The sequence below is a fragment of the Pithys albifrons genome, chromosome 7 (assembly GCF_047495875.1).
Source record: "Pithys albifrons albifrons isolate INPA30051 chromosome 7, PitAlb_v1, whole genome shotgun sequence".
NCBI classification, from domain to species: Eukaryota; Metazoa; Chordata; class Aves; order Passeriformes; family Thamnophilidae; genus Pithys; species Pithys albifrons.
In genome coordinates, this window is record NC_092464.1 from 29,220,511 (window position 1) to 29,238,839 (window position 18,329).

The 18,329-nt window shown below is 34.7% G+C and overlaps 1 protein-coding gene across 9 annotated transcripts in view; it reads right to left on the reverse strand.

Annotated features, from left to right (window-relative positions):
- DGKB (diacylglycerol kinase beta) overlaps positions 1-18,329 on the reverse strand; it is a 337,930-nt gene that overhangs the window by 190,815 nt on the left and 128,786 nt on the right. For all 9 annotated transcript variants that reach the window (XM_071560835.1, XM_071560833.1, XM_071560829.1 and 6 more), the window contains 4 exons: positions 11,911-11,985; positions 5,032-5,117; positions 2,710-2,799; positions 43-203 (listed from right to left, as the gene is read on the reverse strand). In XM_071560835.1, coding sequence (XP_071416936.1) covers positions 43-203; positions 2,710-2,799; positions 5,032-5,117; positions 11,911-11,985 — 412 coding nt within the window. The remainder of the gene's footprint in view (positions 1-42; positions 204-2,709; positions 2,800-5,031; positions 5,118-11,910; positions 11,986-18,329) is intronic.

Consider the following 18,329-nt stretch of genomic DNA (forward strand, 5'->3'; position numbering starts at 1 on the left):
AACAGAAAAACTAAAACATGTAATGATAAGTGTAAGTCTTACCACACCAATAGAAAAGTAGTTATTGATGATGTTGTAAGGCACTGGGTCTCCTTTCTCATCTTTATCATTGGGCATTACTTCAAATTTCCACCTGTCCAGTAAAATCTCTGAGCTATTCTCAATGTCTTTTAAGATCGTCATCAAATTCTCACCTTCATAACCTAGCAAAACATAAAACCAGTTATTTAATCAAGCATAATAAAGTTGCATTGCATTGTCTTTCTCTTTCTAGATGACTGGTTGGACAGGGCTCTGACCAACCTGATTTGATTGAAGATGCCCCTGCTTGTTGCAGGGGAGTGGGGGCCGGAGTAGATAACAAACCTTTAAAAGTCCTTCCAACACAAATTTTCTGTGATTCTATGACTAGAAAAATGAAAACTATGCATATACTGAGAAGCAGAATTGTACTTGAAGGATCAACAATTTTCCAGCCCTTGCCATTAAAAGGAATAAAAAAACAGAGCTAATTTCTGCATGCAAACTTAGACTAATTCTACAGATTTCACTGGACATCCAATTTGTGATAGAGAAAATAATTAGATCTTCAAAATTTGCCAATCTCTTCAGTTTTCCAAAGGACCCAAAAAGCTAAGATTATACTTTGCAAAATGTTCTTGCTATTAAAATAGTCAATATTTAAATTCCTTTGCTTTCAAAATTTATGTAAAAGAGATATATAGTAGGCTTGTCTGATGAAAGCCTGACAAGACACTGTAAAGTTAAAAGCTATCTTCTATTTTTATGGACTGTTTTAATGTGGTCTAACATAATAAATCCAAAATTTCAAATCCATGACTGATGACTTATCAGCAAAAATAACATTTTTCCATATTTGAACAACTTCTTCATGAGCCTCATCCTGCTCTGTAAAGAGATCTTACCCTTACTTGCCAAGAATTACTCACATGTAATTCACTAGTAGCAGTAGTTTACTGCATTGTATACTAAACTGAGTAGAAAACTTGTTTGCACACTAATGAGTACACACAACATGCACATGTGTACATGCATAAAAGCTGTGAGAATGTTACTAAGTGACAAGCAACTCTGACAACTATTCAGAACAAATGACTTCATAATGGATAACTAAGATCTGTGGATTCACTCCTTCCTCAAATAAGAAAAAATTTCATATTCAATAAATATGTACTTCCTGGGTCATTAACAGCTTTATCAGGCAAAGCCATTGAAAGCCTCCTTGCTCAAAACCCATTGCTGATGCATTTCTTTATGGTCGCATAGTGCACTTTTGCTAGTTACTGCTAGCCACTGCATAACAGCAACATGCACAATTCCATCTGTCTGCATTCTTGAGATCACTCATCAGCAATTTAATTTTTCTGGAAGTCCTGTCTTCTCTCCTATCCATGGTACTTCCAGAACAACTGTATTCTGGTATTGTTTACCAGAACCAACTGGGTAGAATTATGAAAGCCAGAATATTTTCATACTGTCTTTTTCTACTTTAGTCCAAATGGAATCACTTAAAACAGAACATCCTGACTAATGTAATCAAATGCTCTCATAGCTGACCCTGCTTAGAACAGGAGATTGGACTAGGCAACCTGATTTTCTGTGACTAGACTATGAACCATTGAGAAAGTGAAGTGAGGCTGATTTGATGGGGGTTTGGCTTGTTTGTTTTCCTTTTTTTTCCCCTCTAAGATTCTGAGAATGTAAACAATCAAGAGTCATGACAAAGAAAATAAAGGAGGCCCTCAAATGATTTGCAGAACATTATGGTTAACAGAGAAGCTTTATAGCATGGAAACTACTGAGAATTTGCTAAAGACAATCTGGTAACAAGGCAGACATTTGGAAAGGAAACTTTGATGAGACAGAAGAAGAAAGATATCTGCAAGGCTGAGAAGTTCCAAATACAAAATATTTCGACTGAAACAAGCAAGACCTGAAATAGACCTGGCTATGAGCCCATAAAACAACATGCTTTCACCACAGATTCAGTCTTGTCTTTCTTCCTTGTGTCTCCTTCAAGTTATCCTGTAATGCAAATTCTGAATGGAAATAAGTTATTGGAGGAGCTCAGAGTAAAGCTCCATACATCCAGAAAAGGATGTAAAGGGTATTAATGGTTTGACTGTATATATATTCTTGTTTCAGCATTTTTTGCCTTCTCATTTCCTGATAAATAGCACCACAGCACTTACTGTCTGGAATCTTCTGTAGCAGAACAGAAAGAGAGTCGACCAAGGGAACTAGTCCTAGACTGAGGCACATTTTTCATTTAAAATTTTTAAATATTAAAAAAGATGAAACCACCCAAACCCCATTATTAGCTGTTTTCAGAAACCTTGTCAGAACAGTCCCAATAAAAATCCATTTAAGACTACTGCCTTTACAAGGTATTGATCAAAGCAGTAACTGCAATACAGATGGTAAAAAGCCAACAAAACAGCTATCCACTACTCTCTTGGAGCCTTTTTTTGGTTTCAGGAGAACCTACAAAGAAGGTATGAAGCGTGATTACAACATTTAATATGTTATATCTCTATACAATATTTACAAACAGCTAATTCCAAAAAGAGGAAAGGTGATAACGGTTCTATACATACATCAGAAAAAAAATTTAAATGTCGACTTGGATGCAAAAGTTATTTTTTTCCCTTTAATTCCATAATACATTGTATTTTAATTTGTATTTACCTCCTCCCCATCTTAGACACCTTGCTAAATCATTGCCAGTCCCAAGAGGCAGTATAGCAACTGGAGGATGCTTAATCAAGTTCGCCTTCTCTGTGAATAAAGATGGAAAAACATAACTAAGGAACAAAAAAGATCTAATTGTATGGTACTGACATAGTAACTGTGTTAGGTTTTGTTTCAGTGAAATACATGTTTTGTATATGAAATTATGCTGCCTACTCAGCAGTGAGCATTTCATCAAGCCAGTCCATTATGCAGCCCCTTCTCCAGTCAATATTCAATCCTTAATTCTAATTTGCCTGATTGTTACCATAAGGATTTTTGTAACCCATAGATATGATAAACACTCATAAGCAATGATACTCAAGGTCTTTCCAGGACTGAATATGGTGTGTTCTCTCTTGTTCTCAGCTCTGCCATTCACAGCTATAAATGCAAAAGCGTAATAGTTAAGGGCATGAATATTGAGGTGAACATTGTACTTTTTCATCCACATGACCAAATTTGTGCTTAACCATGCATTTACCAGGATTTGTGTCTACATGAGCACCATTACCAAGGAGTCCTTCAAACTAACACCAGGGCTTCACTGGGTTTGCCCATAGAGAATTAAACCTGCTATTTGAAATGACCACTGATCTATCTGATCAGGTCTATTTTATATTTAATAAGCTATATTTTGAAATGCATAAATTTACAGCACCTTTTCAGTTGTTACTAGTACTTTGTAGCATTTTAAGCCCAAGTATCTCTGTTCAAAATCCAATGGAAAAACGATTGATAAGAAATGGAAATTTCTTTTCTGAAAAGCTGGAATTAGGGGAGCTATTCCCCAGGTATAATATTTCAATTACAGATATTTTTTTAACAAATAGCATGTCTAGTGTAAAAGTTATATTTTATTAATCAAATTATCAGTTATTTTGTTCATAGACTTATGCAAAATTATCAGCAATAGTCAACAGGATTTTACCTATACAATGGATGTAGCAAGGACATTCATACTATCAATGTACTGAAAATCTGTAAGTAAAATAAATATTTAATAGAATAAAAGATGTTTTAAACCCTCAAATTGATCAGAATTATTTTTCCATTTGTTTATTTATTTATTTATTTATTTATTTGTTTTCCTTCTTTATTTCCTCTTTTTTACTCTCAGCTAAGACTCCTTGTATATCAGGAGATCTGGGAAGACCAGATTAGAAAGGATCTAGAAACAGATGTTTTCTTAAACTTCATTTGCCAAAGTGCTTTTTCTCCCTAAAAGGCAGCATGAAAATCTATTTTCTGCTCCTATGAAACAAATGAATCCTGGATCCCTCAAGTAATTTCTTAATTGTATAACACAAAAATTGCTGCAGAACATAGTAAGTTGCAATAAAAAAAGAGTCTTTTTTTTTCCAATAATGCACCTGGAAGTAACTGCATAACATTTTAGACCTCATGAAAAAGGTTATGACACAATTAAGAGCTGCAAAGCTTCACTCCTTTCAAATTTAGGCAGTACACCTGATGTTTATGTGATTTATAACTGTGAAAGCTATTTGAGAGTTATAATCGGTGGCTTTCATTTGCAAAAAGATTTTTTTTCAACCAAGATTAGAAATATGGCTTTGCTGTCATTCTTTCATGACATCAATTTTACTTTTCAGTGAACTTCTAAAAGGTGTTCTGGTCCCTCCCCTATACACACACTTTTAAACACTCTAGATAAACTTTCAATTCCGTCTTTCAACCTCTCTTCATTCCCTTCCTAATTTCCATTGTTACACATGCCAATTCTGTTCCTCTGTAGCATCTCTGTAGCCAAATAAATTATGTGAAAGACATTCTCCCTAATAAGTTTTCAGAAGTTTAAGTCTGTAATACCTTGACTTCTGGGCCTTCCTAATATTGGCCTACAACACTTCACAGGCAACTGACTGAAAGAACTCAAAAACTGAAGCATCTCTTACTACATTATCTCCATTCTGAGATAAGGGAATACAAAAAAATATTTGGTAAGTGGAAAAGCAAGTGAGCTGAGGTAAACTGACTTAAAGTAACAACTTAGATTTCATTCAGTTGTGGAATAGACCTTGAACAGAAATTAAAATAGAGTAAAATCTCTTGCCTTCAGAAAAATCTAGACCACTACGAACACTGAACTTCTGGAGATTTGAATGTCTTTTGAAATTTTAATATCCTTAAAAAAATCATGTTCCAAAATAATACATTTCAAACATTTAAATGAACAAGCTTTTATACACTGGTATATAAGGAAGAGCATTAAAATTAAAAATGTGATTCAAGCAGATCTATGTAAATGCTAGAGATTACCTATGCAATCCAAAATCCAGCCTACTGTTCCATCTCCTCCACATGCTAGGACTCTGAACTCAGCAACATCGCGGAAAAAATTTAACCTAAAAACAGTAAATGAAGATACCCAATTAAGATAAATATATTGTGCATTATGCAAACGTTTTATGGCTTAAGACATTTCATTTAATAGTAAATGGCAAGTGAACACTTGAAATAATAATGACTTCTACTCCTGTATTTTAAATTTTTAGACAAATACAATCCAACATTGCATTATCTGAAAAATTTCAAACAAAATTGTTAATTCGAGGGTTATTATAGGACACTAATACTAAAAACCATTTGGACCTGATGGTTAATCCAAATATTTGTCTCAGTTCTAATTCTGTTTGAAACTATTGACAGAAAATATTATCTGTTCACCTAGTTTTAAATTAAAGGTAGTCTCTCAAGACAGAAAATTTTAAGTTGTCTAACTGTATTAGTCATAACATGTCCTTGTGAAGTTCTATCTATAGAACTACATAAAATTCTAAAAAATTCTAAAAATTCTATTAGGCCTTGATCAAATCAAGAACACATGAAAAACCACAGAGTAAAAGAGCGTGCATGGGAGAAGGAAATGAAAAGTACAGTGACCAAAAAACTACATAATACGTAGAAGATGAGAGGACAACTTCTTGTTCTATTAGTTTTAGAACAGAATTTTAAGGTTAGCAAAACGACAAAGAATTAAGCCCATCACATGTCCCGTTCCTTCCAATTTTCTCCGCAAATTCAAGTGTCAAGTACAATGTCTGAAGGATGCTTGCTTTGCCCTGCTCACCTCTTATGTTCCACTTCACACATCTCTAGGAAAAGTGCTATAGGATCTCTTCTGATCCAAGATGTCGTGTGCCAAATCTGACTGGGTACATTTGGGGAACGTATCTTCTAAAAAGCACATGTGCTGAAAGACCCTCTGCTGGAAGTCACCTCCTACTGCTGTAGGAGTAGGCACTGAGATAAGCCCTGGCCCATAGGTGTGCATCTCCATCACTTCAAGAGACCTGGCACAGAGACAAATGTCTCCTGTCACCAGCATTACCTCTTCGACCCAATGTGCTGGGTCTGTACAAAGTTACCAGGTTTAATTACATTGCTTCCAGTACTTAGGGTATTTCAGCTTAATTTAAAATCAAATTATAGCCCAGAGGTGATGGCAGGCTACCAACGTCTACAAATATTTAAGCATTTCTACCTCATTTAAAGATTTCCAAAAGAAAGTCCAGGAAAAAACAAACAAACAAACAGAACGACACCAAAAGTCCAGGGTTGATCGAGCATTAGTCCAGATCAGCAGAACACTGACCTAAACCTCTGTCTCTTTTTACAAACAAGCTGCTTCATCATATGGCTGCCAAACTCTTTTTTATTTTGACTGCATTTTTCATCTACATCAAAAAGGTATGATTTCCCAAAAAAGTGGGGTCAGAAGAATCTGGCAAAACAACATTGTTAAAAACATTTTCAATAAGCTTCATTTTTTTTTCCCTGGGACCATTTTATATTCACAGGCAGTGAATTTTCCAAGCAAAGTACAGTATTAAGTTCACATATCTTTTTTTTTTTGTAAATTTAAATATAAAATGATGCATACATTATATAAAAATCTAACACACAAAATATATAAAAACTATGCATAATATTCCTTACATTGTATATTTGCATATATAAATACAGTGTATATAAATACACTATAGCAAATATAAATATTTATAAAATCAAATTACTTTATAAAATTAAATACAGTTATATAATTATATATGTAAATAAATCTCATTCATTGAATTAGAATGTGCAGCATACATTAATAGTTGGGAAGGGAACATGGTTTTCCATTTTATACAGTTTCATTCAAACTCTCTAAGTGTTACAGGTGTAAAGAAAGACCTTGAAAGCTTTCTTTATAGACCTTCAGGGAGAAAGTAAGTATTGCTTACAAAAAAAAGTTGTACTCAATGAGTATTTTAATAGAACCTTTTACTTTTTATCTGCAGAGCATTTTGGATGCGATTTGAAAAGAAAAAGAAATTGTTGAAGAAAAACTTGTTAAAAGTGGTTTAAAGTGAAACTGAAAAAAAATTGGAAGTAATTGTAAAGGGTTTATGCACTGTCAGATTAAATTAAAGGATCAGAACAGAAAACTTAGTCCTATTTTCCTGAAAAAAAAATTAAACACTGAAGGTGTCTGATACCAGCCTATTTTTATTTTATTTTACCAGAAACAAGGATCCACACAGAGGCAATTACTGAGTTTCTGTTGATAAATCAGTAATTTCCACCTGAAACGGGGCAACTGTTTAAAATACCTATATTAGTCTGATTCAGTTTTTCATAATCACCTCATAAAATACATAGAAATGCAGGAAAACTATGAATAAAATATCAGTACTAGAAGCTATAACTATTTGCTGTTGAATCATGCCATTTATTGATTTATGCACAGATAGCACACACACACATTCTTGTATGGTCAAACTTCGCGAACGAAGATTTGAGAAGGGCTCTCCCCCCGTGGCAGAGGCCTTCCAGCCTGCACAGTGGATTTTTTAGGTGAGGCACAGCATGCCCAGAACTGGCCCCACCCTTTAACTCCTAAGGTCCATCTGCCATGGCCGAGAGAGCTTGGACAGTGACAGTGAAGTCCTCGGGACTGTCACAGCACCCAGTACTAACTGGGGCTGACCCTGCTGAGCATCCAGGATGGGATGGCAGGGAGGCATTGAACTGCCAGGGGACGGTCTCCACCAAGACTCGAACTCACGACCTTGGGATTCAGCGTCCAGAGTGCTCTCCATTACACCACGGGACCACCCCCGCACACATTCTTATAGAACTGTTAAAGGAAATCCCGTCCCACTCACAAGTAAAACTATTTGAAAACCTAAATTGCAGTATTTTCCACTTGGATACCTGCACATGACCTCTTCTCCTATGCCCAGAAGCAGTGCACTGTGCAGAATTTCAGATGCTCAGCCACACAAGCTGGTATAAGAACAGGAATGTGTGAAATCATTCAGCTAGTCATCTTCACTCACAGTAGAAGAAAAACTTAGAACTGTCAATAGTCCAAGCAAAGAATAATCCTCTGAAAGTTGTATCTCAGGATAAGTATCAGATGTCAACACAACTGATGTCACAGAAGCAAAAATACTGTTAAACAGCTGTTCAAAATATATCTCTAAACTCAGGATTTAAGTTTCCTATGTGAAGACTTGGTGAGTTTTAAGCACTACTGATTTATGATGTACAACAGTAATTTTTATCATTAGAGTGCAAGGAAACCACCATTGCTGTCTTTCTCATTCTTTGGCAAAAATGTAATTCTTCAAAGGAAATATGGACCAGATTCAAGATTTTGTTCAGAAGAAAATAACTACGCAGTTATTATCCTCTAAAAATATTCCTGGTGTGTATATCTTCCAGAATACTCTGGGTATTCCAAATGTCCAACAGCAAAGAAATGCTCTAGCAATCAATTCAAATAATCAAGAAAAATAGTGTAATTTTCAAAACAGGCCTATTGCTTTGTGAAGTTACAAAGACCCAGGTGTTGTAGATTCCAAACTAAATTACAGCGTAAGTTGTAGGGATTCAGTTTTGCTGTCTTGAGCATCTTCTAAGTGGGCAGAATTTAAGATGTAAAAAGGCCTGTTGAGGTAAAATTGCAGACAGAATTTAAAAAATACATGCTCTCCAAATTAAATGCTTAAGGAAGTTACAAAGAAATACAACTTTTGTGGATATAATTTCTATTATTGAGCATAAAAATAACATAAATTAGACAATTTAAATAATAGACTTTAGGGAACAGGGGCCTTTTCAGAGGGACAAAGCCTTTATGAAAGGCTGACCTCTCTACAGAGTCCTGTGGCTCTGTGGCTCAACTGCTATTCATCCCACTATTATTTACCTCTCTATGAGGTGAACAATAACTGAATTTCAGATTCTTCAAGATCATTAAATCCACAGTAACAGTTGTTGTCAGAAGTAGAAGACTCCTATTGAGATATAACAACCAAACAGGGAAACTCTTTTCATGGCTAAAAACACAGGTGCAAGGCACAAATTACACAATGCATCAGCCCAGCAATTTTCACGTCACTGTGTTAACTGTGGCAGTCTGTAACTGTGTGTTAACTGTAACTGTGGAGTATTTTTTATGCTTGTGTTCAGCTGCAGAGCTTATATGGTTTCTCCAGCTCACTTGTATCTCTATACTTCAAATTAAACAAATGTGTAAGCCATTAATTATTATACACATGTTTAAAGTGTACTGTTGCCCTTTGGATTACAGTTCCTTGATTTTCAGGTCTTGAAGAAGGTCGGTTTCCATTGCCGAAATGGAATCAATGCCAGAGTCACTGTTGTTAGGTTTATTTGCATTATGTACATATTCTTATATAGACTATGTACATGAATCTTGACACAAAGTGCTCCAAAGACCTTAGCTTAGGTGTGCAAAGAACCTACAAGAAATGTCTTTGTTAGTGTTCCTGCATTTCTGCCACATCTATTACACTATTACAATAGCAGGCATCACACCAACTTCAGAAATTGCACATTCAGATAGTGATACTAAAATTAACTGTCAACTTGTTCAAAATATTTTTGTGTTGACCTATTACACGCCAGCATATTTATTAAAAAACACACAATAACTGGGCATGGTGGCCATGTTTTTTGCTTGGGTTTTGGGGGGACTTTCCTTTTTTGTTTCTTGTGTGGGATTTTGGAGCCCTTTATTCCACCACATTTCCATGAAAGAACATGGTTTTCCCAATGAAGAGGAAGAACAACAGACACAGCAATTGGGCTGCTGATTGTTCAGAAAAAAAAACCATAAACAAAAAAAAACATGAACAAAACATATAAACAACTCCTCCAAAAAAACACAAACAAAAACCCTCAGCAGTTTCACAGTCCCCCTAGGATTTACATTTTTATTAGACTCTTAGTTCTCTTGTCTTTCTCATTGCTTTTGAAAGAGGAGATACTTAGATTTTTGACAGAAATTAACTGTAAATATCAACTCTTGTTAGCCACAGATGTTTGGAACTCAAGTTAGAAAACTTGTAAATGTTATCTTATAGGTTGAAGTCAGCAGCCCATGAGAAAAATACCATCAAAAATTAAAAACACTAACTTCTGGGTTAAAGCAGACAGTCTGGCTCTACTAAAAGAATGTAAATTCTTCCCTAATATTATAAAAATTCTACAGGTTGAGTAAATATGTCTGAAAGTAATATTTAAATGGGAAAAAAAATCTCAAAATAGACTCAATTAAAATTATTAAAATAATCATAAATGCTTTAAAATAAACATACATTATGTTTATCCCTTTCTACTAAATAACTGAGATGAGAAATACACTTCTGTTTTTCTCTGTGCTATACAATATTCAAATCTGTTCCATTTTGATCTAAATTACATATATGACAACACTAAATAAATGTAATATTTTGAATGACAATCCACTGTAACTGGCATTATAGAGATGGATGAGTGACTGAACAGATGGATGGATGGGCAGGTTTTATTAGGCCATCCAGCCCTCACAGAAAATGAAACAAGTACTGGTATGTAAAATGCCAGAGTACACTCAACTTCTCACATAAGGGACAAATTATATGCCGCCTACATAGTATTGCCAGGGGCAAGAAGTGATGGCAGGAGACAAACTGCAAATTTAGGATTATTCATTTCTGTGGAATGAATAAAAAAAATACCAAAAGAAGCAATGTCTCTTTAAAATTAATTAGAAATTTCTTCAAAGTGACTCTGAAGTAAAACTATTTCGATTCCTAATAGGAAGATAAATTGAAAATATGTTCTAAAAAACACTTTCCTGGTTCAAAAAACCAATGCTTAAATTGCTTCAGTGCAGGGTTTCAGCCTGCACTTAACACTGCCCTCTTGTGCCTCTGCATTAAAATGTATTTTTCTTCACATGGGAAAATGCATGAAAATGAGTCAATAATGCAGCCAGATTTTTTTTTAAGTTCAATGAAACAAAATAAATTTGAACAAAAATATTTCAGTTTTAAAAATCATCATCTCAATCTTTAGCATGGCATTTCTATTATACTGTACGTAAAATAATATTGATTACTATTTTTGTCTTAACTAATTCTTCACGTCTACTTATTCTTTGGACTAAGACTACTTACATTTTTTATGTGTCAAGACAAGCATAAGAACAAATACGAGTTGATTAATAAAAACAGCCCTGGCATTCAGGTACAAGAAATCATGCATGTCATTATTTCCATTTTTTGAGCTGCTTTTGCACCATTCAGCAGGTTGCACTACATCACCAGGATTATGTAACTGATAAGGAGTGTTCAGTCACTGTAAAAACAACAATCCATATCTGACATATATAAGAATATAAATATATATATATATATACACACACACACACACACACACACACATCTATACACACACACACCCCATGTATATATATATTATAGACACATAGTATGTTCCCATATGTGTTTATGGAAAAGAAATAGGCATCCTGCAGGTCAGTCTTTGCGGTCACTTTGTATTTATAATATAGAAGTAACTCCCACAGGAACTCAGCTTGCTAAGGTAAGAGAAAAAGCTGCATATAGAATGAAATTTATGCCACAGTTCTTATAGACTTCTGCACAGTTTTCAGTAAAATGCATGAGATGTAGCTTTTTTGTACATGTAAACAGATAATACCTATATATTTATGCAACCATACAGAGATCTGCAGTGTTGATACATTCCAAACATGCTATATGTACTTCAGTCAGTTCATTTGATTATGTAGCATTTTATTAAATGAGTTCCTGGTAATAATATTAACTGTAGACTTACCCTGGCATTGGTCCACTTCCAGAAAGACTATAAACTTGACGAGGATTTAAAAGGTACTGAAATTTTCTATAAATTCTGAGGAGGTAAAAGAGACAAGGAGAAAATATTTACTTACATATTTGGATTATTTTTCTAAACCTATCAAAAGAAAGAAAGAAGTTAAGATATACTACAATTATTTGAACTGCAGGATCTGATTTATACAAAAATAATCAAATAGTTGAAAACAGCAATTGTAACTCATACACAGAGTGTATTTTGGGGCATAAAAGTGAGACACAAGTGTTACAAGCTATCTACAAATCAAATGCTGTGTATACACAGAAAAAATAGGATAAGGAGGTATAACGAAACAAGAAAAGGTGAATCAAATAAGCACTTCAAAAAGCATATTGATTCCTATTAAAGTAACTCCATGGAACAGGAGAAATTTCTTCCTGAAATTTATTGCTAACACAAAATTACAAGTGTAATTAACTGCAAAAACAAATAGGCTTTGCCACCCACCAGAAGTGTCCCCATAGGCTGAACAACATTCTGAGAAAGCAAGTCTATGGCCAACTACATTTCCACAGTATTACATTTAAACGGAAAGAAAAATAAAAAAGATCGGAAACCACTGTTTTATTTAAACTACACATTTTAAAATTATCTGCATAATAGGAAGCAATTTATTGATACAGCACGAAAAGCATCATCCTATGCCATAGAGCACCCTATTTCCTGTCCCACTCTCAGCAAATATTTCTTCAAAACTGTAATTTTAGAAATTTAAGGTTACTTGTCCTGAAAGTATGACAGACTTTTTTTTTCTTCATTATAAATATTAGACATGTCATTTCCTACATTGACTATAATGTGATAGCTGATTCATTTCTTATACAGAAAGAAGTAAGCACACAAGAGCTGGAGCTCAGAATGAATAAATAAATACCTGGGATATATAGCAATAGATTAAATTATAAATCTCTATGTCTTGCTTTTAATTTTAATGTTTCTGTTCTTAAGCTAATTAATATTTTAATGTTTTTAAGAAAGCATTTCTTTTCCCACTGAAATATTTCTTACTTTTCATTTAATGGCTTAGATAAAATAGAAGCATAATAAGAGCTGAATTCTAGGTTAAAATATCCACATTTTCAAACACAACATAATAAAACTGTCTAGACACAATCTATGTGCACATTGAGGGACTTTTTTAATATTGTTTTCTTAATAGCAATACATAATTTATCAGGATAGGTGGAAGACAAGTGTGTAAAAATACTGAATACAAACAAATTCATAATTATCTCTAAAATTGCCAAGTTGGAACATTTTCTTAACTTCTCAATTATTTAGTGCTATCAACTTCTTCAAAAATCATTTTATTCAAGTACATTCACACGATCTATTCCTGACAGAAAAAGTCATTATGAAATGACTACTTTCACTTTGCAAGTATGCACATCATTGTCAATGGCTGTGATGATGATTAAATCAGACTTCTGACAATGGATTTAGAAAACTAAACATATATATTTCTATTTGCAATACTTTACCAATGTAAAAGGAAAGTTTTCTAGTTAGTACATGTAATTTGCTTTTCAGAGACATATAGGATTTAACCTGGTCAAAGATGCTGCTAATTTAACTTGTGCAGCTGACCATAAGTTCATGAACAGTATTGGTATGAAGTCCTAAAGGTTGTTATTTTCCTCAAGTTTGGTGGTACAAAACATACTAGCTAGTACCTACACTCACAATACTGCTGTCAGGTAACAGTGAAATGCTGTGAAAGCTTCCTTATAAAGAGGGAGCTAGGTTTCTACACCCCAAACCCAGCAGTTCAACTGTAACAATGAAGAGATTATGCTGAATCATACTTGACTCAGCACATACCATTCATAGGTACTAGTTGAACATCAATACCAGCTAATCACTCTGTAATGACTCGCTGTAAATGACACATCAAGCTTTATTACAATGCATTTATGTATTCCAGTCTGTCTAAAATTAATAAATTTATGGTTCATTTCCATTCATACATTTTACCAGAAAAAGACAAAGAAACTGTCTATAAATGTTTGCCTTCACTCTAAACTGTAACTAGATCTAACAGGGTGACATGCAAGCCAAGGAAATGGACAGTAATTCAGCCAAGTTTTACATCTACAGTACCAAACAACCTACTGAAACGGACATACCTCTCAATGTCTTGTTCCACATGTAAGGAGGGAATTGGATGTGGTTTCCTTGTGACTGGAGATTTGTGCTGACAAAGCCATGAGGCAGTGTGATGGGAAATGTCCCAAAAAACATTTTTGTGATGGAGTGTAATTTCTTTAACAAAGCCAGTTCATGAAATTACCTCTTGTCAACAAACAGTTGTGCTTCTGTCACCATTTTTGGGGTTATTCTGTCATCTGGAAAACTAGACATTCAATCTAAAAAACAAATTCTCAGAAAAGTTTCTTCACTGACATTTTTCCCTTCACTAAAATCATGCCCATGATCTCATATAAACCTGAATATACTCCAGTAGCCTAAGTGAGGAGGCAGAAAATTACATCAGGAGTGGCTAAAGCGGTTGGGATCATCTTTTAACATCCCTGGTGCTGGAGAAAATACTCTTGAGCATACCTTGGGCCAAGTTAGACTCAGCTGTCTTCTGAAGTGATATGATCATTTCTTTAGAGAGAGAAAATAAATGGACAGAAACTTCAAAACTGATAGTAAAGTTGACTACACTGTGGAAAATGCTGGCCAGAGCAATAACTTGTGCCACAACTGGGGGCTTCATCTCCAGTCATTTAGTGGCTGACTACTTGAGATGTGGTCAATATAGGCTTAATTTAACCCTACTGTTAGAGAAGAAAGAAGCCAAGGAATCCTTCTCAGAATTAAAAGAACGCTAGTGATCTTCTCTCCCAGGCATACAATATTTGAAAAAGATAATTTGAAATTGCTTTTACATTTTGTCTCAATGCTAAATGAAAGCTCAGAAAGCCAGATGAGTCACAGGGTTGGAGGGAAAAGCTACTATGAACCAAAGTTAAAAACAGCAAAGGTTACAGTAATCATCAACCTGTACTGCACAGACAGTGAATGTGGAGTCAGCAGGAAACATCAGTGTACGGAAGCTGATCTACAGTGCATCCAACCACACATTTGTCAAGCAAACAATTGTTTAAAATCACCTGCTGGTCAGGCAAATAAACTGGAAAAGTGGTAAGTGGAAATCAAAGTAATGAGCATAGCAAAACAACAGCATGATTTAGTAGGATTCTTATGAGAGAAAAATTACCCTTAACAGCCTTTACATGCTCTTTGTAGATTTCTTCTGTTGAAAGAAACTATTTTGTTAGTGATGTACTAAATATATACATTCTATTCATAGATTATTCACTGTTGCCTTGATTAGTCAGATCACAAATGCAGACATCGCAGACTGATAGCCCTGGGATTAAATGCATGTCCTGCAACTTTCCTCATGCACAATCACTGAAAATATGTTACAGTCTGATGCAGCCTAAGGAACACACTTGACTGGGTTTGATGAACTCCTATCCAATCTCATGCTCAGCTAAAATCTATTTCTGCTAAATGAAAGGCTTAAACTCATCAATTTAAATTGTGTTTTTCTATTTTCTTCATAATAAACATTGACTTGTATTTTTTATATTATAAATACATGTATTGTCTATTGAACAAAATCATTGCAGTCCAAATAACTGTAAATAAATATGTGTTTCCCATGATGGGCAACATATATTAACCTCTTAATCATGAAGAAGTGGGTTATTGTGATAGTTCTCTATTTTGCAAATATATCTGAAAGTCATAGAATTGGTCTTTAAAATAGAAACCTATTCAGGAAAAACATGTCATTAATCACTCCACATTCTGCAAAAAAAGAGAATGTATTTTTGTGTTCTAAATGCACTTTTTACACAAATCCCTTTGTTTCCCACCAACCCTCTGTTTCAATTTTGAAAAACTAAAGATAAAGGACCTAACTTTTTTTAACTTAAAGTGATCCTCAGTTCTTTGAATTTGAGAGATTTGGAAAAAATTTAAAAATACAAGAGGAAATTATAGAGTATTACTGGGAGAATGCATTTACTCAACTGGTTATCAGATGGATGCATACACTCTTTCCAAGTCTAAGGGCAATAAAATGGGCTAGGTTACCATATGGCAAGGCATAAAATCTCATATGGGGAACTGTGGGAACACTGGAGTCTTGACAATCTGCAATAACCTTTCTGTCCTCAATGAAAGTCAATTAGAAATCATAACTTCATTCATCATGACCACTCAAATAGAGAGAATCCCAAGTAAAGACTGAAAAATATCTTTCAGTAAAAGATTGCCTTAATCTGAATGAGTCAAGATAATTAAATTCTCATCTACAAAAATCAGAAGGTTGTGGGTTGGTTTTGTTTTCTCTTTTCCCCCCACTCACTGCTGTGGAAATCTGATTTCTGTTATAGCCTATCCCCTACTCCCAGTCTCTTAATACCTGACTGGTTTACAAAATTGCTATAATCAAAAAGCCTGAATTTAATCATCATAACTCTGCATTTTGCAAAATAATGTATGTCTTCAAATGTCCTGTGATTTCACTTTCCACAGCATGTAACTGGCACAAAATTGAAGGGTAGGGAAAATATGGGATTCCTCTCTTTCTGGTTATTGACTGTAAACTAGACAGGTAAAACTCAAGAAAGGCAAAAGAAGTTAAATATTATTGTTCCCTGAGAAAGTTTTCACCCCTTAGATTAAATATTCAAACTAATATGCACTCCTGACATCCTTATTTTATAATTTTGTTACTGGTATGGATATAAAACATTAACACCTATAAGACAGAAGGGAAACCCCTTCTCACCAAATAGTCCATAAGTGGACTTTTTTAACCTTTTTGAATCTGGCTTAGATTTAACCATGAGATACTGTCTTCTGCTGCTGAATGACCTGAGAAATGTTTACATGACTATGCAGTTGACCTTTTCATGTGCTTCTCTTAACACAGAAATGTTGAATGTGACCTTGACACATTAGTATGCAACTTAACATTTTGTGTGTGTGTGTGATGAAAGCCACTTTAGGAGGTTGTTATATTTCACTATATTCAGCTGCTGGTGCCTGCCCTCATTCTATACACTTCATTGTGTAATGACACTTCTAGATAATGGTGTTAGTGAATGAAGTGTGTATAAGGCATTCATTTTTAAAATTCAAATCATTCCTGTGATCTGTTTGGCCTCAGTAAGAGTTTCATTGACATGAACCTAGAAGTGTCACTCTGTAATATGTGAATGGGAATCGGAGCTTGGGATGGAGATGAGGTTTTAAACTTCCTTTCGCCCTAGAGAATATCTAACATCCCTGGTGCACTAAGCCCATTCAGATAGTAACACTTGAGACCAATTATGAGCTAGGAACTGAAAGCTGTGAAACAGAATTTCATTAAATTGTTTCTAGGCTATACCTAAGTATCTAAGTGTAGCTCTCTAACCTGCCTCTCACCTACATAATTGCAGACTGGATTTCTGATCTACTCACTTCGTATCAGTGCTATAAGAGAGTCAAGCTGAGTACTAGTGCAGATTACCTTCTCTAACACCCCTGACTGCAAAGCAGATCAGGGCCACCTGACACTGCTATTTGTGTCTGGAACACAAATTCTAAAGACATCTCACTGTTTTGTTCTGATTACAAAGGCATGCTCTGGAAACTGTTTAGAATTAATCTTTTTCATCATTAACTGCCTTTGGCACATCTATCTAATATCTAGGTATACCAATTCAGGGATTACATAGTCAGCTACCAAATGATAACCTGTTCTCTCAGAAGCCTTCGAATACAGCTTTGGTTAAATGCTCTTCAGCTCTGAGAACTACCCGAACATCTATGCTGCAGGATTTTGTGCCTTTTGATAGTTTAATTTTAGGGCTTCTAATGGAGGGATAAGGGAGGGAAAGACAACTAACTGTAGTTTAGGATCCCACTGGATCTCTCCTTTTGTGCTTCTGGTTACCCATGTCTCCTGGTATCCACAGGTGTCACCTTTAGCTGTAATCTTTTCAAGACTTGAAAGTTACAGCACTGTCATTTTAGGCTAGGCTATAAAAAATTTTGAATTTCTGTGATGCTTAAAAATAGTCATATTGTTAGCATTTGTAATTCTGAAATACATTTAGGAAAATCTGTTTAGGGGTAACTAATTCAGTATTCCTGCATAAGTTTGATGGACTGAGTGAGTAGGAGAATGCTCCTTAACTCTGCCTTGTCATGCCTCTGATACATTAACACTTAAACTAATAAACGTAGACATTTTGAATTTAAATCAATGTAATTACTGATACATGTAAAATTAGTATGTCTCTTAAGTTCGTGTGATTGGACTTGAACTGGATTGTTAGAATGCTTTC